This window comes from Pelobates fuscus, chromosome 5 (assembly GCF_036172605.1).
Source record: "Pelobates fuscus isolate aPelFus1 chromosome 5, aPelFus1.pri, whole genome shotgun sequence".
In the NCBI taxonomy this organism is placed as follows: Eukaryota; Metazoa; Chordata; class Amphibia; order Anura; family Pelobatidae; genus Pelobates; species Pelobates fuscus.
In genome coordinates, this window is record NC_086321.1 from 380,435,871 (window position 1) to 380,458,931 (window position 23,061).

The 23,061-nt window shown below is 42.7% G+C and overlaps 1 protein-coding gene across 1 annotated transcript in view; it reads left to right on the forward strand.

Annotated features, from left to right (window-relative positions):
* The first annotated feature begins 7,356 nt into the window (after nt 1-7,356).
* The window catches only part of LOC134611954 (alpha-N-acetylgalactosaminide alpha-2,6-sialyltransferase 1-like), a 96,531-nt gene continuing 80,826 nt past the window's right edge, over nt 7,357-23,061 (forward strand). The window contains exon 1 of the mRNA XM_063456315.1: nt 7,357-7,751. Within this exon, the coding sequence (XP_063312385.1) occupies nt 7,564-7,751 (188 nt within the window). The 5' untranslated portion in view covers nt 7,357-7,563. The remainder of the gene's footprint in view (nt 7,752-23,061) is intronic.

The following is a 23,061-nucleotide window of genomic DNA, read 5'->3' on the forward strand; positions in this document are numbered from 1 at the left end:
GATACCAAGCTAGCCATGTCCCGTTCCTTGTCCTCACTGATGTCATTGAAGGTCTCTTCCTCCACCCAGCCACGTACAACACCAAGGGTCCCCGAAAGGTGACAACAAGCCCCCTGGGACGCCTGCTGTGTTTGGTCTTCCACCTCCTCAAAGCCACCTTCCTCCTCTGACTCCTCTTCTTCAGACTCCTCTCTCTGCGTTGCCTCTCTCTGCGTTATTATAAGGTGTGTTAAGTAGTACTATTCTTATCAGTTTAATCCCTGTTACAAGTAGAGGACTATTTCCTTGTTTCGCCAAACCCCTTCATAGATGGAAAATGAGTGGAAGAAATTAGGAAACGTGGTCAGGTGGTGGTGCCAGCCCCACCGAGGGCTTGTACCCAGGTATGCTAATAAACTGAGAATAACGAGCCCAAGAGAATAACGAGCTGGCGCCCTATCAGGGGACGTGTATATGGCATCAATTTTAGGAACGGGGAGATGGAAAAAGATGCTTGGTCGGTCCTCCTACTTCAAATTTGGGGCACTGCGCGTGCAATCTAATGTGCCACGAGATAGGAGTGGTGTGTTAAGTAGTACTATTCCTATCAGTTTAATCCCTGTTATGTGCCTTTTTTTGGGTTTGGTTTTTGAAGCCACAGTGCAGCACCAGAGGCCCGAAAAATTAGGCATGCACACATGCCTGAAAAATGAGGTATTGTTGCAGCCGGAAAAAATTGCGCGTGCAATCTAATGTGCCACGAGATAGGAGTGGTGTGTTAAGTAGTACTATTCCTATCAGTTTAATCCCTGTTATGTGCCTTTTTTTTGGTTTGGTTTTTGAAGCCACAGTGCAGCACCAGAGGCCCGAAAAATTAGGCATGTACACATGCCTGAAAAATGAGGTATTGTAAAAAAATTTATGTGCTCTCCAGATGTCGACCAGGCCTGTACGGTGCATAAAAGTGCGTAGTATTTTATCCTGACCGCCTCTTCCGTGAGACTACGGCAGCCTGTCGCTAGGACCCCTATCCACCGCGGGACATGGGGTGGCATTCAGGTCTCCCCCCACTACCGTCATGCCATGTGGCAGCGTGTTCACTATTTGTGCTATCCCATCCCACAATTCAACAGAGGGGTCGTTTGGTGCATAGATGTTGAGGAGGTGCACTGAGTGGGAATATAAGCTCCCTGATACCAGAATGAAACGACCACCCGGGTCCGCCACCACTTTTCCCACCCTAAGTGGACATCTGTGGTGTATAACCACATCAACTCCATTCCTTTTGTTTAAGGCCCTAGCCTCATGGACTGTCCTAAATGTGTGGTCCCTCAGGGGGAATTTAGCCAACGCGGAGATGTGCGTCTCCTGCAGGAAGGCAATATCTGGGTTCATGCGTTTAAGTTCCCTGAACATAAGGCGACGTTTACATAAGGCGACGTTTACATAAGCCCTTAACATTCAATGACATCACTTTTAAAGGCATTGTGTCCGACAGAAGGTCAAGCCTATGCCTCCCATCAGCCCACTGAGGGACTGGCAAGGAGGTCTCAACGCGTCCCATCCCGAGACTCTGGAGGCTCGGCCCCCGACAATCCGGACAGAGCTCGGCGGCACATCCGCCCTCACCTGTTCCCCCTCCCAAGGGAAATAATAAATGGTTAGGATTTAAAGAGAAATAAGAAGCAGGAAAGAGAAGTATGGTTAAAATGAAAAAGAAGAAAAAGAACATATGTAACTTGCGCCTGGTCTTACCTATAGCCAGGATTATGTGGGGCACATGTTCCATCCCCTCCGGAACATCGAAGAGGCTCCAGAGAAGTGGGAACATAAACCAACAGAGAAATGCACCCATAGGGTGCCAACTTAAACCATTTATGAGATACAGTGATATATAATAATTTGGCAAATATCTACGTTACTTACAAACACATTTCCAGGAAGATCCCCCCCTCTCCCCACCCCATCCCCAAGACATAAATCCAAACAGAAACAGAAACAGAACTCCCCCTTCTCCTCCCCATGACCACGGGGAGCGGGGCGTTCCCCCCAAAAAAGGGGGGGGCAATACACCGCGCCCCCCAGGGACCAGCACATGGACGGCAGGGGGAGAATAGCAAGTGCAAAATGCTCCGACCCAAATAAAGTAGGTCCCCCTGCGGGCAGGGGGAGGAATGCAAAGAGGGTCAGCCCCCCCGTCACCAGAACCCCCCACCTCTTAAAAACGGGGCACCCCCCCGGGCCGCTTACAAGCAGCTTGGACTAGAGTACTTGGCCCAAAGATGAGCCTAAGACCCCCCACTCTCTTAACTCACGGCAAATAACATGAAAGGTGCCCGGGAGATGAAAATACAGCATACAGAATATAATAAAAAACACAGGCGTGGCCCTCCACCCGAACCGCGAACAAAACTCAGAGCCCCGTCCCCCCCGTGATCCGTCCCAAACTGCCGGGCCTGCAGGCTACCGCCGAACCCCCTCCCCCGTGCGTAAGAACATGTACAATGGGGTGTATGAAACAGATAAAATTGCGATGCTGACAACCCGTCCTAGAAAACGCCACCTGACGCCCTCCACCGCCCTAAAACAAGACAGAGGAGGGGAAAAACAGTAAAAAAACCGGGTCTAAGCATACATTAGAATAACATCCCCCAAACATTGTCTCAAGCCGGTGGGGACACATTGAGCATCAATGGGGGCCGCCCGATGGCAGGGTGAGTGACACCAGTGCAGCGTTACAATCCCTTGGCCCGTATAACTTTAAAAGGTGGGACAGGGCTGGAAAGCGCACAGGCTGGGGACGTTAGAAACGGAGGCTAGAAAACCCTAACCCGCCCCAATCAATCAGCATCCCCACCTGTGGAGCTGACAATCGAGCCGGGGCACTCCCACTTAAAGCCCCGGGGAGGAAAAAATGAGGAGAGAAGCCAAAAAAGAATACACTTGCCTAGCTATCCATTTCCCTATCAAATCAGCAGCAGCTACACTTTCCCTCCTCTCACTAAGAATGCAGCTTCAGAATGAATCTAAAATGGATGCTGTGCAGGAGGTGGGAGAGTCTGGAAGGAAGGGTCTGCTGCTGATTGGCTGGAATGTGTCTGCTGACTGTGAGGCACAGGGACAATGTTTACTCCATGATGACGAATAGGGTGCAGATCAAACCGCACATATGTTCGCCCGGCGTGGCGAATGCGAACACGCTATGTTCGCCAGGAACTATTCGCCAGCGAACCGTTCGGTACATCACTACTGTAGAGTCTCCACTCACTCCTGCTGTTCATATTATTTTTCTTTTCTATATTTTTATTTTAGATTTATTTATTAAAAGTTACTTTTTAAGCCTATAATCTTCTCAGTAAATCATACACAGGTAGCATGGCATTTTTTTCTTTTTTGTTTATTCTCTATTAAGCTCTGTAAAGTTCCAAATTTACAAGGATTTTTTGGGTATTTAGCTAATAAACCTGTTTTTCAAGAACAAAGCTCAGATCAGTGTCAGGCACAAACACAAGAATGATTAACACCTATCTTCCATCTTCAACCTAAACTACGACCCACTAAACCAAACTGTCTCGAAAGACCTACAAAATTGCCATAAACCGCAGTTCTCATGGCTCTGTAGACTCAACATTCTTAAAATGAACTCCCTCCCCAAGATACTATACCTCTTCCAAACCCTACCGATAGCAATACCAAAGCCCTTTTTCACTAAACTAAGGCAACTTTTCACCACCTTTATATGGGCACAGAAACAACCTCGAATCCCATATGAGGTTCTCACTAGACATAAGTCCTGTGGAGGACTGGGCCTCCCACACATTTCTATGGTACTATAGGGCAACCATTCTTTCCAGGATCCAGGACTGGTCCACACATCCTCCGACACGTCAATGGGTAACCCTTGAAAGTGCGGTGAGTCTAGTACCTCTTTACACACTCCCTTGGCAAAGAGTAATCCCCTCAAAATTGCTCTCCTGTTGCTCTGCTCACCCCACCATTCTCCCCACACTCAAGACATGGCTGAGCATGCGGGAAACTGAGAATATTTCCCCACACCCATCCCCACTCTACCCCATCACCTACAATCCACTCTTCCCCCCAGGTATGCAACCCGGGACATACCAACGATATACCAAAATGCTTGACGCCCCCTACCTGACACTAGGCTCTGTGGTTGAGAACAACTCCATACGGACACTGGATAGCCTGGTGGACCCTGTAGCTCCGCATACACTACAAGCATTTCACTACGCCCAGCTGACGCACTTCTTAATGGCCAACACAACCTTGCTCGGGGGCTCCCGCACCCTATCCGATTTTGAGACACACTGCCTAACCAACAACCCCAAAACCAAACAATTATCGACCTTTTACAAACTTCTGATGGCTGAACATAGGACCGAGCTACCACCCTTCACAGACTCCTAGCTAACAGACCTCAATGTACAAATCACAATGCCCCAAAGGCGGACTGCCCTTTCACAAATTCACGCGACATCCACATGCACCCGAATCCAAGAAAGTGGATATAAGAGAATATCCAGATGGCACTACTCTCCTGCCAAAATCCATAATATTTTCCCGAACACACCAGATGTGTGCTGGAAATGCTCCCAACCGAAGGCATCCCTCGCTCACATCTGGTGGCATTGCCCGCTCACGCAACGATACTGGACCAACATTGTGACGATGATCAACACTGTAACAGGTACAAAACTGCCTCATACCCCTCACACTCTGTTGTTCCTGATCATACCCACCTTAATCCCCAAGACACAAAGAACCCTCCTGACACATCTTCTTACTGCAGCCAACCTGCTCATCCCAGTAAAGTGGAAACATACTGAGGTCCCCACGACCAGGGAATGGGTAGCCAGAGTAGACTCAATCAGAACTATGGAAGAGATCCACGCATCCATTTCCCACAACTATACACTCTTCAGGGAAACATGGAAACCATGGGTGAGATTCATGGCCGAGAATTCAGCCTGATTACCTGTAGTAGAATGCTTTCCCGGAGGGGCCGACTGCACCGAAGACAGGCAGTATGGCACGTCCTTCTCACACAACCACCTGAGGTGGTCAGAACGCGAAACAGGACTCACTACACAGTCCACTTAGGAAGCCCAAAATCAACCGCACGCTATGCACACGCACACTAGTCCATAATTACCACCATGAAGGGCCACATCTGGCCTAGCTTAGACAGTCCCACGACACATGAGGGCGGGAGCGGACAACACTACTACTTAACTCAGCAACCATAACATTGACCAGGAATACCGCCCCAAAACCCACGACAGGTCCGAGTTAAAGGAAACACCCAGTCTCACTACCAGTTCGAGTCTCAACCTTAGTACTCGTATCAGGTTCCAAAGCCTTAATAGAAAATGTATAACTCTCGCAAAACTTTATTTTCTATTGATATGTATCTTTTAAAAAAAATTTCTATCTATCCAAAAATGTACCTGTGCATGTGATGTCAGTTGTCACCCTTGATGCAAATGTTTACGCAAGCATCCCCCCCTTTCTTTTACTTCTGTACCCCCATACTATGCTGATGTTTACAATTTTAAATATAAAAAAAAAAAGAATGGTTAACACCCAACAAAAAGGTAAGGTATGTAGACCTTTTTAGCACAGTGTGAGTGACAATCAAAGCGTGTATAATGGAGGAAGGATTCCTTCATAATTGCAGCACCGTCTTGCATTTCTAAAGACTTCTGCAGAAGTTCCACTGTGTTACATCAATGTACTTAATCATGCAAACAATTAAACATATAGTTCCTTGATTTAAATAAAAAGTGAGAACGCTTTGTAAAAAACAAACAAACAGGCATCTGTAAATATTCATTCATTTTAGCTATCCAGTTCTGGGTCCCAGAAAGAGGTTTTATAGTGGTAATTACTTTCATTCAGCTAATCACTGACCTATGACAATATAAGGGGTACAGTGGTATTGTTTTTGCGTTGGATATCTCCCCACTGTCCTTCCTGGTAGGAAGTATGGAATATTGGAATCCCAGGTAAAGACTAGGCACGTAGAGGTGAGAGAATTAAAAAAAAGGGAAAGGAATTTGCATTTGGGTACAGAGCTTGGCATAGATGGGCAAGGTGATCACAGAATGGACAGAGCTGAATAAACTGTACAGAGTACGGTATAAACTGGCATATCTGAATGGCATGCAATTAAATTCCCCAGGGCATGGGTGTATCAAGATACTAAAATCTACAAGTTTAATAAAACGTTCAGTATACCAACCACGGGGAGGGCAAGAAAACTCGTCTACCTCCCTTTCTGCTGGCTTTAGTGCTATTTCCCATGTGGATATATCTTTCTTTTCCAGATAAAAGCTGACCTAGAATTTATTGAGCTTTATTTACCAAACTCAGAATTGCAATCAATCAAATCCAAATCGCAAAACTTGGCAATAGTGGAATTGATGTTTTTTCTCAATTTTGGTGTAAATTGAGCCATTTGGAATGTAATTCACTGTAATTTGCAGAATACGGAATAACCCTGCATCTAATACCAATTCTGTTTTCTATACCAAATGTCCCAACTTCCTTTCTTTTGACGGCCATTCCTCCACCTATTTTCCCAAGTTTAAATCTTGTGAAACACATATTCATTGCACACCAAGCGAGAGCACAAAAAGCCCGTGCATGTGGATTTCTTAAATCTTCAACGCGTTCAGTATGTATAGATAAGAAACGAAGTGACATTTTATAACCCCGGGTGTTTTGTTGATTTAGGTATTTTTGCAACAGATACCAATTTAAACTTTTTACAAATGTGTCATTCCTAACAGATGAAATGCACAAAGGATGTTCCTTCCTGTATTAAAAAAACAAACAAGCAAATTATCTTTTAAAGCAAGCGTTTCTGTCGTAGCAAAAAGTTTGTCAGCAAGGAGGAGGAAAGGGTTAATCTGTTGAATAAGAAGTAGAATTGTTACAGCCAGCCCCAAAATAAACTGCTTTACTACATGACCGCCTAGCTGTGTCCAAACATAGTTACTAACTCTGCCCCTTGTACACATACTCTGTGATCTCACACGCACATACATAGCGAGATCAGAATTAGAATCTTACACACACAGACACAGCCACACAAAAAAGGCATTCACACACTGATAAGCTATCGCCTGCTTGTTCAAACACGTAGTAGAGAAACAGATCACTGGAAGCAAATTCAAGAGAAGGGAAACAGCAAGACACTCTTAAAAAGTTTCCAGGACTTTTTCACACTCAGCTATGCACTTTTGCACTAGGAAATGCCAGCGCTATCAACAAGCTCTATGCTAGCACTGATTCCCATGGCAATAGCACCCAAACACACACGGCTCACACTAGCACATCATTCGCAAACACGCTGCACCATATATTCAGCAGGAACAGGGATCTGCTTCAATTACACACAAACATAACATACAGCACTAGTTAGAACATAATTACCTACAAAACAATATTCAGCTATGATAAGGGCTGGCGACAAAGGTGTTTTCTGAAAAGGTCCAAAGTCTGTGCGTCTTGGAAGAAGTGTCCCATCCTGAGAGCTAGGAAGCAGGTTTAAAGAGCACCATGGCAATTAAAGGGAGAGGAACCGTCCAACAAAGAGCACATTTTGACATATGCCTCCTTGTGAAATCAAAGACCCTACAGAGATTTTTAATATTTCTGACTGGAATGGCGATCCTGGGGATGCTGCTCACCTACAAGGACGTGGTGTTTAACCGATCGCCGCAGGAAACTCTCGAAGACTATGACAGGTAAGATAGCGTGTGTGAATACAGTGTAACAATCCCATTCAGCTAGACAGTAACTGTTCACAAAGACCTATTGTCTTCCGTGAAATAAATTTTTCGGCTGCTGCTTCCTCCTCTGGCAAGCCACCCGGAGTCTCCTTACAGTGAGGTATGATCGATAATTATTTTATTTTTTTTTTTTTTATTCTTTATTTTTGCAATGGCAGATCGTATGGTAAAGTAACATTGTTAGGCTTGTGCAAAAGCCATATGATAGTACATATGTCAATTATGCGTAACAGAAAGGAAAAGAAAGTCTAGTTAGTTTGTCGAGGGTTTTCTTCCTGTTGTGTTGGTTGCCCTCTGCCAGAGTTTAATTTTTTATAATTAAAGAAGAACAAAAACAGAAAACAGATAACCTTAGGAGATGTTGCGTTTAACATGTTATGTAGGAGTGGGATTGTGGTTGGTGCGGTGCTATTCAGAAGGTTTGTTAGTGTGTTTTTGTCCTGGGATGTGATGTGTACGTGAGGTGTGATCCATATCTGTGTGAGTTGGGTTAGTAGAGATCCATGTGGAACAATGAAAGAGTGATTGTATGGTCAGTGTTACATGTCATAATGACATTTTGTATTGGGTGGCATAAGAATTGAACTGTTTTAAACTTAATAAGTTTGCTCTAGGTATGTTTATCTTATAATCGGAGGCATTTTGTATCCCCATTGTTTTGATTGTTCTGCACCTCCTGGGTCTAGGTTTGCCTTTCCACCCTCCCTCTCTCCAGGGTTTTTCAAGGTCAATAACTATTTACAATTACCGGTCCACTGGACATCCCCGCTCCCCAGGAGCCGTATATAGATTTATGGATGAGTAGCATTGGGTAGCACACCCAATGGATCCCTTCCCGTCACCACATCGTTTGAGAACCATGCCGTATACTCCAAAGTTGCTCTAATTCTAGATTGGAAGGAGGTGTCTAGCGTAGGAGTATACCATTCCAATGTGAGGAAAAAATGTTTTACCAGAAGTTCCTTGTTGGTTAGGGTATGAAGCCAATCCATTTTAAAAAGGAACTTGAGTTTGCTTAAGAATAAAGTGAGTGATGGACTGCCCGGCTGGTTCCAAACTTGAAGAATGGTTTTGCGGCCCACCGCTGCTATAATCATAGAGAAGCGTCTATAGGCATGGGGTCACCGCTTACGGGTGATCGATTATTTTTAAACAGCCATCATCTCTCCGCAGCAGGACAATTTAGGAAACTTAGACACAGATATTTTTTTATGGGGTAAAGTTTTTCCCAAAATAATAATGAGGGTCAGAACACAAAGACTCGCAGGAAATGTTTTGCTGGGAAAATTATTATTATTTTTTTTTTTTACCAAGAGAAAAATTCATAAAAGAGAATTTCTTCAGAAAAAAAAAACAAAAACGAAAAAACAAAACAAAAACGGTCTATTGTATTCACCTGCAAAGAAACAAATACTAGTGTATCTGACTAATAGCGACAGACAGAGATGGACAGACTTTCAAGGGAGATAAGGTAAACGGTCAGCTTAAAATAACACAGCAGATCGTTTTTTTGAAACCCCTATGGATTCTTGTCTTGTTTCAACTCACCTGTGAAGGCTACATTTTGGAGGATAGCTCTGCTATACAAACTGTTAGTCCCGATCTTAAGTTCTTTTACATTGTGCATCGCCGAACTATCCAGGCTGCTCCAAACGAAGCTTTCCAAGTTTAAAAAGTCAGTTTCTCTCTTTTTTTCCCCACTAATCAAAAGTAAATGTATTTTTCCATTAAGCCCGTGTCTGATTTCACTTTATTTTGTATAAATGTACTTCGCTGTATTAAAGAGAACTTAAAGGGACACTATAGTCACCCAGACCACTTCAGCTCAATGAAGGGGTCTGGGTGCCAGGTCCCTCAGGTTTTAACCCTTCACATGTAAACATTGTTACATTGCAGGGTTAATCCAATCTCTAGTGGCTGTCTTCTAACAGCCACTTGAGGCGCATCTGCGACGTTGGATGCGAAATTCGCATCCAGCGTGCAGAGCGTCCATAGGGAAGCATTGCGCATTGCCGCGCATTCCGCTCCACTCGGGAGCTGATGTCGGCGGGGGAGGAGAGGTCACCAGCAATGAGGGAGCCCGGCGCTGGATTAAGGGGTTTTAACCCCTTCAGCACCACTGGAGGGGGACCCTGGAGAATTTCTCTTGTATTCGGCTTCTGGGGACACTACTGCGGAGTCCACCCCAAAAAAGCACAGTCTAAGCACATTGATAAATACAAATGCGTTATGCAAGACCAACGCCAAGCAGTGACAGCACTTACACAGCGTCCTATGCATGCGCAGACCTGGCGAGGCTACAAGTTCAGCTAACTTACATGCTAGCTGGACTGAAAATGTATACGTCAATAGTGGAGTGCGTCCATTCGTGCTTTGCTCTCTCCTGTCCCAATTAACACGCAACATATGCTTACCATGACTGCAGAGCGGTATATTACAACTTTCACATGTTCTATATTTAATCACTAAAAGTATATTGGTTATACTTAATTTATAAAACATTGAGGTGAAAATTGAAGAACTAGAAAGAAATATCTGCTGCGGAGCTCGGTTATTTTGACCTCATTTTTGTAAATTAATGTCATTCTCACCACAACTTCCTGTTTAGTAAATAAACTGCATATAATCTCTGACAACATGTACTGAGGCTGTTCCACCAACTATATCAACCAAGAGCAGCGTAATTAAAGGTCCAATGGCAGGGGTGTGATGGAACCAGTGGGTTTAAAGACGATGTATTCAGTGTACACCCTGCTTGTATAAATGAAACAAAGTGAAAATACACACAGATTGGGAGATAGGCAAAGTATACAGTGAGGGAGCAAATGTTTGGTCTGGTACTGAATGTTAGAATGGTTCCAGAGTAAAATGCTTCATGTAAACAAACAGAAGCTGATAACCTCTGAAAACAGGTTATCACGGTATCCATTTTTTGACAGCACTATGCAGACGCTTTTGTAAAACAATCAGAAGAACATAAAATACAGTATTTGGAACATTACAGGGCCATGTGTTTGTAGCTAGCCTTACGTGATAAGGGGCCCTCCACTGCTCAAATAAAATGAATAAAATCAACGTTTAGTAGATATACCCACAATGAAAACGCGTATTTATTTAATTATACATTTTTCATTTGGGGCATATCTAAAAACAGCTTCCAAAAGCTGCAGATCACATGTCCGCAGCCTCTGTAAGCCCTCCCCTTCTAAACCCTCCCAGACTTTCTGTTGCTGTCCAATCACAGACTTCCCAATGCAGTTCAATGAGAAGTCTTTGCAAGGCAGGTGCTCTGGGCAATTGCTGCCTCTTGAGCTTATCTTCACTGAGCTCAACAACCAGGAAGTAACATGAGTGATTGAATGATTGACAGCACGGGAGGTGTAAAAAGGATAATATATAAATATGTGAGTTTTTATTGAAATCTGCACTTTTTCTAAAGTGAAAAAAGAGGACACACCCTTCATACATAACGCTTTTTAGCAAGCTGAAGTACTTTAGGGGTCTATAGTGTTCCTGTAATGTATAACCATTGTTAATTATAGTAATTAAAAAAAATGTAGTTACTCATTATATTGTGTTCTTTTTGTGATTTAACGCATTAACATGTCTCATGCTATGTCAGCATCGAGTACACAATCAGGAGTATTCATGAGAATAATTGGCTTTTCACTGTGAACTTCAAACTTGAGTTAAAATTAGCTGTACCATAAACACTAAGAACGTGGATCATTTTTCATTCAATCTGTTTCAGTTAAAATCCATTTGGAATTCACTGTACTTTAATAAATTAAACTATCAGGTTTATCAAAAGCAGATTATCCTATAATCATACATCTCTACACATTGAAAACCAAGCCATCAAACAAGCACTGGTGACTCAGGTCCTTCCATGCCTGCATTCTTCTTCAATGACAGAAACTACTTTAAAAACAGATATATCGGTATCTTCCGAGATATAATGCCAAAAGAAACTTTTTTATCATGGCTAAATTTCTAACAAAATACTTTAAAATAAATGTTCCCTACATTTCTCCTAAAACCCGGGTACATAGAGCTGTATGTGAGGGCTATCAGGGACATGAAGAGACTGCTTTGCTCGTCCAGACCTGCGTCTTGCTTAAAGCAGTTTTAATATTTAGCAGAATGTGCTTTCCATGTTCATAGATCAATCCAGCTCATTTTTGTCATACAATTGCAAGCACCCTCGTTTTTTTTTATTTCTCGTACAGAACCTTCTCTGTGCCATTTTCAGATCTTTTCACATTTTAATGTTTATCATTCCCCCAAAGTAAACATTTCATTAATAGTGGTCAGTATTTGAAGCAAAAAGGATGTGTGAAAAGCTGAAAGCATACATAGAGAGATTTACCTATTATTGATATTGCTTTGCTGCAGAGGGATTTGGATAGATTGGGGGACTGGGCACTAAAATGGCAGATTAAATTTAACGTAGAGAAATGCAAAGTTATGCACTTCGGGGTTAAGAATGCACAAGCAACTTACACACTAAATGGTAGTGAATTAGGGATAACCACACACGAGAAGGATTTGGGAATTGTTATAGACAACAAATTGAATAGCACATTTTTGGTCTCTTTGAATTCACCCTCCTCACCTTCTCTCTCTCTCTCTCTCTCTCTCCCCCCACTATACACACCCTCTCTCTCTTACTCTCAGCTGCTGATCAATGGAGTGGTAACTGTATTACGTGTCTATGCCTGTTTTACTATGTTAATTTAGCCTACTATCCATTCAATCAATGACTAGTTTTAGTAGCAACATATACTAGCCTATTTCAAATGTATAGGTATAGTTTATTTGTTTGATTAGCCTCTATTAATAAATATTATTGAATTGCCGAAAGCAAGGAGTGTGGACTCTGACTTTACACTCGGTTTTTAAGTAATTATTATAAGTTATTAATGTTATTATTAATTCCAAGTTTACTCCAACTTGCGAGTTAAACGTTTATTACACATGTATAAATAGGGGCATAAATTCTCGAGATGAAAATATAATTTTGCCTCTTTATAAATCGCTGGTAAGATCACACCTTGAATATGCTGTGCAATTTTGGGCACCTGTTCTAAAGACGGATATCATGGCACTAGAAAAAGTGCAGAGACGAGCTACAAAATTGATAAAAGGAATGGAGCATTTTAGTTATGAAGAAAGGTTAAAACATTTAAATCTGTTTAGTTTGAAAAAACGGCGCCTCAGAGGGCATATGATAACTTTATACAAATATATTCGGGGCCAGTACAAACCATTATCTGGAAATCTATTCATAAACAGGGCTATACATAGGACACAAGGTCACACATTTAGGCTGGAGGAAAGGAGATTTCATCTAAGGCAAAGTAAGAGCAATAAGGATATGGAATTCTCTGCCTGAAGAGGTTTTTTTTATCAGAGTCCATACAGATGTTTAAACTGCAATTGGATAAATACTTGCAAAAACATAACATACAGGGATATAATTTCTAATTAGTGGGGTAATAGCTGCTTGATCCAAGGAGACATCTGACTGCTATTTTGGGGTCAAGAAGGAATTTTCTCCTAGTTGCAAAATTGGAAGCGCTTCAGACTGGGTTTTTTGCCTTCTTTTGGATCAACAGCAAAAACATATGTGAGGAAGGCTGAACTTGATGGACGCAAGTCTCTTTTCAGCCATGTAACTATGTAACTATGTAAATATCTGATGGGTAATGGGGGGATGAGATCATGATGAGATTAATCTAACAGCAGGTTTCTACATAATGCTAATCCGTACTAGGAATGACTCCTCAAAATGAAAAATACCCACATATTTTCTTTGAGCCGTACCCTGCCTATCACATATGATGCACAACATTGTACAGAGCTACGGAATCTGATGGCGCTAAATAAATAATACAATAATAATAATAATAATATTTCATTAACTTCCTCTTCATAATTGCACCAGACAGATATTTTCGGGCTGGAGATGATCCACACCTATTCAGACAAAGGGCACGTTTTTTTAATGCAAGGCTGTACAGACATCATCTGTTATTACAAATGTCTTTGCTACAATGATAGCTGTGCTGTCCCTTTAAAAGCAGCGTGAGCCCCGCACGGACACTCGACGATATGGGAATCCGTGGCAGGGACCGACACAACCACAACGAGGCATCGGTTGAAGACTCCAGAGCACACTGCATACCTGGGTGACCGACCACAGTATGTTACACCGGGCCTGGACACCGAGAAAACGCATCTTCCTGCCGGCAAGCACAAAGATGGACTTGCACCCTATAGTAACGCTCACTGCCTGAACACTTTTAGTTGCTAGAGCCCATTATTCACGTCCCTAATTTACTATTATTGCGTAGCCTCTATTCTACTAAGCTATACTAGAAAGCTCTAGGGCTATTCTAATTGCTTTAGATATACAGGCATGTCAAGCCACCTTCCCTTAACCTCGGGCTGCATAGCGATTATCAATGTCTACAGCTACTTGGCTACAGATATATTTCCCTATACATACCAACATCATACATCGGTGCACGGATTTTCAGATAGCCAAAATTGTGTTATATGTGGTGAAAGGCATTGGGAAGGCTAGGCAGGCACTCCATACCTGCTTGTACTCTCTTCCTGGCAGGGTTTAACCCAAGTCTAGCTTGATCATTACTATGAAAACTGTGAACTATCGTGTTTTCAGCCCAAACAATAGAGTGTAAAAAGTTTGCCTGTTTTATTATCTTCTACTTTTCTTAACACGAGACCCGCCTAGTTCATTAGACATACCTATGTAACTAATATAACCTTTAAAAAATGTGCAAGTTCTATGTTTCCATATTATTCTACGCTGTTGTGGCGCATGACTATGTTTTGTACTCACCTGCACAACAAAAATAAATAATAAAAAAATAAAAAAAAAAGCAGCGTGAGCCAAGGCTTAACTGGATTGACACCAAAATCCAGTTAAGCCGTGGCTCACACTGCTTTGGGGGAGGAGACAGAGAAACATGCTGTCTTCCATAACACAAAAAAGGAATGACGTCCACATTTGTCGAAAATGTATATCATTAACTTCAAAAGCCGTAATAACTGAACAATTGGCTGGCTGTGGGCATCTGGGGGACCCCTGGTTTGTGTGTAACTCTATGAAAACGGTGTTGCAGAGGGCCACGGTATTATTCTGGCATCAAAACCACTGTAATTTTTTATAACTTTTACACTTTCTTTATATCTGTATTTTGCAAGACAAAATGCGCATAAGATAGGCACATAAATCAATGTATAACAGAAAGGAACAAAGTCCAATAATAAATAACGAAGAAGAATAGATTAGTGTTTGAGAGCAACACAATATTTTATAGGGTTAAAGTATCACTAGTGTCAGGAAAACATAGCGGTTTTCCTGACATCTAGTACCCTGAGGGTGCCCCCACCCTCAGGGTCCCTCTCCCGTGGCGCTGAAGGTGACTAGGGGTCCCCAAGCCCCTAGTCACCCACCCCCCAAATAAAAACTACCCCCCACCCCAAAAATAGTGAGGGGGGAATAAAATAACTAACCTGTAAATAAAAATTAAACTTACCATTTGACGTCTTCTTTCTTCTAAAATCTTCATTTTTCAGCCCCAAAAGAGGCCAAATAAAAAAACCATCATACCCGTCGAACTTAAAATAAAATAAAAAATCCGAGCGAAAAAAAAACAAACAAAAAAAAAAAAACAGACGAAAAATAAAAAACCAGAGTGCAAAAATAATAATCCTTCTTCATGCATGGAGGGCTCCACGCAGACTGAGCTCTGGAGGGCAGGGGAAGGCTTATAAAGCCTTGCCCCGCCCTGCAATTAGGCTAGACATTCTAGGTATCTTGTCACACTTTCGGATTCTTAATTCATTTTCTATTCCTTTCTTAGTGTTAAAAATGCAAAATATGAAGCCTCCTGTCATGTTGTAAAATTGAAGATTATACTAGTTTTAGTGTACTAATAATCTTAATTTCAGTAATGACCGGAGGCAAGTATTTTCCCTCCCTGCTTCGCTAACCCACCCTTTCTGTTCGCTTTCTTCATATGTGTCACTGGTCTAAAGTAGGTTTGGCGCTCAATGTTTGATGTTTACATTGATGATTGTACAGGGAGTGCAGAATTATTAGGCAAGTTGTATTTTTGAGGATTAATTTTATTATTGAACAACAACCATGTTCTCAATGAACCCAAAAAACTCAAAACCAAATTAATATCAAAGCTGAATATTTGTGGAAGTAGTTTTTAGTTTGTTTTTAAATATAGCTATTTTAGGGGGATATCTGTGTGTGCAGGTGACTATTACTGTGCATAATTATTAGGCAACTTAACAAAAAACAAATATATACCCATTTCAATTATTTATTTTTACCAGTGAAACCAATATAACATCTCAACATTCACAAATATACATTTCTGACATTCAAAAACATAACAAAAACAAATCAGTGACCAATATAGCCACCTTTCTTTGCAAGGACACTCAAAAGCCTGCCATCCATGGATTCTGTCAGTGTTTTGATCTGTTCACCATCAACATTGCGTGCAGCAGCAACCACAGCCTCCCAGACACTGTTCAGAGAGGTGTACTGTTTTCCCTCCTTGTAAATCTCACATTTGATGATGGACCACAGGTTCTCAATGGGGTTCAGATCAGGTGAACAAGGAGCCATTTCATTAGATTTTCTTCTTTTATACCCTTTCTTGCCAGCCACGCTGTGGAGTACTTGGACGCGTGTGATGGAGCATTGTCCTGCATGAAAATCATGTTTTTCTTGAAGGATGCAGACTTCTTCCTGTACCACTGCTTGAAGAAGGTGTCTTCCAGAAACTGGCAGTAGGACTGGGAGTTGAGCTTGACTCCATCCTCAACCCGAAAAGGCCCCACAAGCTCATCTTTGATGATACCAGCCCAAACCAGTACTCCACCTCCACCTTGCTGGCGTCTGAGTCGGACTGGAGCTCTCTGCCGTTTACCCATCCAGCCACGGGCCCATCCATCTGGCCCATCAAGACTCACTCTCATTTCATCAGTCCATAAAACCTTAGAAAAATCAGTCTTGAGATATTTCATGGCCCAGTCTTGACGTTTCAGCTTGTGTGTCTTGTTCAGTGGTGGTCGTCTTTCAGCCTTTCTTACCTTGGCCATGTCTCTGAGTATTGCACACCTTGTGCTTTTGGGCACTCCAGTGATGTTGCAGCTCTGAAATATGGCCAAACTGGTGGCAAGTGGCATCTTGGCAGCTGCACGCTTGACTTTTCTCAGTTCATGGGCAGTTATTTTGCGCCTTGGTTTCTCCACACGCTTCTTGCGACCCTGTTGACTATTTTGAATGAAACGCTTGATTGTTCGATGATCACGCTTCAGAAGCTTTGCAATTTTAAGAGTGCTGCATCCCTCTGCAAGATATCTCACTATTTTTGACTTTTCTGAGCCTGTCAAGTCCTTCTTTTGACCCATTTTGCCAAAGGAAAGGAAGTTGCCTAATAATTATGCACACCTGATATAGGGTGTTGATGTCATTAGACCACACCCCTTCTCATTACAGAGATGCACATCACCTAATATGCTTAATTGGTAGTAGGCTTTCAAGCCTATACAGCTTGGAGTAAGACAACATGCATAAAGAGGATGATGTGGTCAAAATACTCATTTGCCTAATAATTCTGCACTCCCTGTATTTCCATTGATCTGGAATTGCCATTGGAGTTTTACATTTTAGTTATTCAGTTATCAGATTGTAATTTACAATTTACTGCTATTGGATGATGTAGCTGAATGCTTAAATGCTTTCCTATGGACACTTTCAATGCGCGCGGCACTTGCCGCGCATGCGCATTCGGCTCCACTGACGTCGGCGGGGGAGCCCGGCGCTGCAATAAGGTAAACTGCTGTCTTAGGGCCCACACCCCCCGTCCAGGGGTGGAGGCTGGGTGGAAGACAGAAGGTCCCCCCTCATTATCTTTATGGCCCCCACCCACCGCTCAGGGGTGGGGGCGACAGTAGGTCATCCCCCCCTCATTATCCTTATGGCCCCCACCCACCGCTCAGGGGTGAGGGCCAGGGGGAGGACATTAGGTCCCACCTCAATTGGTATTTAGGGACCCCACCCACCGCTCAGGGGTGGGGGCCAGTGGGGAGGACATTAGGTCCCCCCCCAATTTTTATTTAGGGCCCCAACCCACAACTCACGGGTGGGGGCCAGGGGGGAGGACATTAGGTCCCCCCTTATTCTAATTTAGGGCCCCCACCCGCTGCTCAGGGGTGGGGGCTGGAGGGGAGACAATAGGTCCCCCTCTCTTATTGGTATTTAGGGCCCCCACCCGACGCTCGGGGGTGGGGGCCGGTGGGGAAGACAATAGGTCCCCCCCTTATTCAAATGTAGGGCCCACACCCACCGCTCATGGGTGAGGGCCGGGGGAGGACAATAGGCTCAGGAGGGGGGAACCTTTTTTTTTTTTTTTTTTACAGTGAGCAACCATAGGCCAATTTCGGTCTTTCAGCCTTTTAGTAGATAGCTCCCTAATACCGTGGGAATTAGGGAGTTATCTACTTATTCATTCCTGTCATTACATTGACTGGCCAAGTGACTTACATTTTATATGAATGTGTGTTACTTGAGTGTTGCAAATGCTTACAGCTGAATCCTGGCTATGTTTCTATACTTTTTATTTAAAATTGTATACAATGTAACATTCTTCTTCTTCCACTGGGTAAGTATATTAGTACTTAGGCAATACATTTTACTTCCTTTTGCAGCCCTCTAGCCCTTTCCAGGACCTTTTTAGAGCCATTTTAGTGCCCAAAAGTTCAGGTCCCCATTGACTTCAATGGGGTTCGGGGTCAAGTTCGGGTTAAGTTCAAGTCCCGAACTCGAACTTTTTGCCAAAGTTCGCCCCAAACCCGGCGAACCCGAACATCCAGGTGTCTGCTAAACTCTATTTAGCAATGGTTTCCCCCTTATCTGGATCCGCACTGGACTCAGATGATCCACTGGTAATCCAGTGACAAGCGTCTGCAGAACCGCATCTGTTACCATTCATTGGCTGAGAGACTTCATGCACAATGACCACTTCAAATAACCTTTTAATATCACGGTATAGTACGTGGGAGGGGGCTTTTAGGTAATGACATCACCCTGGTGCTTGTTGTGATATGGTACGTGATTAAATTGCTAAAAGGTTTGCTAAAGATGATAAATGTGTATAAATTGATAACAATGTGTATAAATTGATGGATTAACATAACTCATTTAAAACAAATAGGAGGTTAATTTTGACTATTTCACTTTAATTTGAAGAATTTAAATATTGTGAAACAGTAAATGTTAAGGGTGAGTTTATTGTTATGATTACAGATAATGATTTGTGAGGTTTGGTAAATCGTGTGCCTGGGTTTATTTTAGCTGACTGCGTATAAACTGGAACCAAAGAGCGAGAGAGACAGGAAATTCTATTTATTACTTCCCTAGCACCACTTCCTCTTCAAGCAGATGTGTCAAGGGTGTGTTTGTGTGTATATATAAATGAGAAAAGTTAAATAAAACTGCAAAATCTTTCTATTCATGTTGAAACATTAACAGACTGTGACTTAACAAATAGTATGGAAAAATACACCTCCAATTATGTAATTTACTATAAAGATTATGCAATGAAAAACAATAATAACTAAATCTATAAACAAAGTTTATTATTATCACAGAGGATGAGTGGGGCAGCTCTATATTGCGGCTGCTGTCAGTATACACACAGTCTGGCGCGGAGTTTAGCTTTATGAACGTGGTCTGTGCGCGCTTGGAATACAAAGCTCTGGCCAAGCTGGGTGCAGCATGCAAAACCTGGCTTGGAACTCTCATTTCTGGCTACCTGAGTGGCAGTTCCCAGAGGCAGATTGAAAGTTGTGCGATATATACAGACACACACACAGTAACACTGAAGACACCATAACTACTTCAATGTATTAAACTGTAAACTGGTTGTTAGTCCGTGCCGAACGTTCTAACTGTCCTCATTCCAGAAAGATTTAAAGACAGAACTCTTGACAATTTCAAATCATGATAAAAAGAGGGAATTGGGGCACACCAGGAACATGCATTTCTCAGCAGTGGGGCTGCCTTAGAGAGCCAAATGTATCCAAAATACAGACTAAGGAACAGCGAACACACAGAAATAAAATTTACATTGTAAACGGCTACTTAAAATCACCTGTCTCAGCAAACACATATGGGGATTCAGTTGCACGATACCGTCATATTGTGTTAAAGCCACCAATTTGTCACAATACCCACATATCGGTGGGTGATACACTATTTACCTCCCATGTGCGAATTAGTGTTACATAACCTGAAGGGGTGGATAATACACTAATTCCAACGTGGGAGATAAATAGTGCTACATAACCTGAAGAGGTGGGTGATACACTAATTCCAACGTGGGAGATAAATAGTGCTACATAACCTGACGGGGTGGGTGATACACTAATTCCAACGTGGGAGATAAATAGTGCTACATAACCTGACGGGGTGGGTGATACACTAATTCCAACGTGGGAGATAATAGTGCTACATACCCTGAAGGGGTGAATGATACGTGGGAGATAAATAGTGCTACATAACCTGAAGAGGTGGGTGATACACTAATTCCAACGTGGGAGATAAATAGTGCTACATAACCTGACGGGGTGGGTGATACACTAATTCCAACATGGGAGATAAATAGTGCTACATAACCTGAAGGGGTGGGTGATACACTAATTCCAACATGGGAGATAAATAGTGCTACATAACCTGAAGGGGTGGGTGATACACTAATTCCAACATGGGAGATAAATAGTGCTACATAACCTGAAGGGGTGGGTGATACACTAATCCCAACGTGGGAGATAATAGTGCTACATAACCTGAAGGGGTGGGTGATACACTAATTCCAACGTGGGAGATAAATAGTGCTACATAACCTGACGGGGTGGGTGATACACTAATTCCAACGTGGGAGATAAACAGTGCTACATAACCTGAAGGGGTGGATGATACACTAATTCCAACGTGGGAGATAAATAGTGCTACATAACCTGACGGGGTGGATGATACACTAATTCCAACGTGGGAAATAAATAGTGCTACATAACCTGAAGGGGTGGGTGATACGCTAATTCCAACGTGGGAAATAAACAGTGCTACATAACCTGAAGTGGTGGGTGATACACTAATTCCAACATGGGAGATAAATAGTGCTACATAACCTGAAGGGGTGGGTGATACACTAATTCCAACGTGGGAGATAAATAGTGCTACATAACCTGAAGGGGTGGGTGATACACTAATTCCAACGTGGGAGATAAATAGTGCTACATAACCTGACGGGGTGGGTGATACACTAATTCCAACGTGGGAGATAAATAGTGCTACATAACCTGAAGAGGTGGGTGATACACTAATTCCAACGTGGGAGATAAATAGTGCTACATAACCTGAAGAGGTGGGTGATACACTAATTCCAACGTGGGAAATAAATAGTGCTACATAACCTGACGGGGTGGGTGATACACTAATTCCAACGTGGGAGATAATAGTGCTACATAACTTGAAGTGGTGGGTGATACACTAATTCCAACGTGGGAAATAAATAGTGCTACATAACCTGAAGGGGTGGGTGATACGCTAATTCCAACGTGGGAGATAAATAGTGCTACATAACCTGAAGAGGTGGGTGATACACTAATTCCAACGTGGGAAATAAATAGTGCTACATAACCTGAAGGGGTGGGTGATACGCTAATTCCAACGTGGGAGATAAATAGTGCTACATAACTTGAAGTGGTGGGTGATACACTAATTCCAACGTGGGAGATAAATAGTGCTACATAACCTGAAGGGGTGGATGATACACTAATTCCAACGTGGGAGATAAATAGTGCTACATAACCTGAAGTGGTGGGTGATACACTAATTCCAACGTGGGAGATAAATAGTGCTACATAACCTGAAGGGGTGGATGATACGCTAATTCCAACGTGGGAGATGAATAGTGCTACATAACCTGAAGTGCTGGGTGATACACTAATTCCAACGTGGGAGATAATAGTGCTACATAACCTGAAGGGGTGGGTGATACACTAATTCCAACGTGGGAGATAAATAGTGCTACATAACCTGAAGGGGTGGATGATACACTAATTCCAGCGTGGGAGATAAATAGTGCTACATAACCTGAAGTGGTGGGTGATACACTAATTCCAACGTGGGAGATAAATAGTGCTACATAACCTGAAGGGGTGGATGATACGCTAATTCCAACGTGGGAGATGAATAGTGCTACATAACCTGAAGTGCTGGGTGATACACTAATTCCAATGTGGGAGATAATAGTGCTACATAACCTGAAGGGGTGGGTGATACACTAATTCCAACGTGGGAGATAAATAGTGCTACATAACCTGAAGAGGTGGGTGATACACTAATTCCAACGTGGGAGATAAATAGTGCTACATAACCTGAAGTGGTGGGTGATACACTAATTCCAACATGGGAGATAAATAGTGCTACATAACCTGAAGTGGTGGGTGATACACTAATTCCAACGTGGGAGATAATAGTGCTACATAACCTGAAGGGGTGGGTGATACACTAATTCCAACGTGGGAGATAAATAATGCTACATAACCTGAAGGGGTGGGTGATACACTAATTCCAACGTGGGAGATAAATAGTGCTACATAACCTGAAGGGGTGGGTGATACACCAATTCAAACGTGGGAGATGAATAGTGCTACATAACCTGAAGTGGTGGGTGATACACTAATTCCAACGTGGGAGATAATAGTGCTACATAACCTGAAGTGGTGGGTGATACACTAATTCCAACGTGGGAGATAAATAGTGCTACATAACCTGAAGAGGTGGGTGATACACTAATTCCAACGTGGGAGATAAATAGTGCTACATATCCTGACGGGGTGGGTGATACACTAATTCCAACATGGGAGATAAATAGTGCTACATAACCTGAAGAGGTGGGTGATACACTAATTCCAACGTGGGAGATAAATAGTGCTACCTATCCTGACGGGGTGGGTGATACACTAATTCCAACATGGGAGATAAATAGTGCTACATAACCTGAAGGGGTGGGTGATACACTAATTCCAACATGGGAGATAAATAGTGCTACATAACCTGAAGGGGTGGGTGATACACTAATTCCAACGTGGGAGATAAATAGTGCTACATAACCTGAAGAGGTGGGTGATACACTAATTCCAA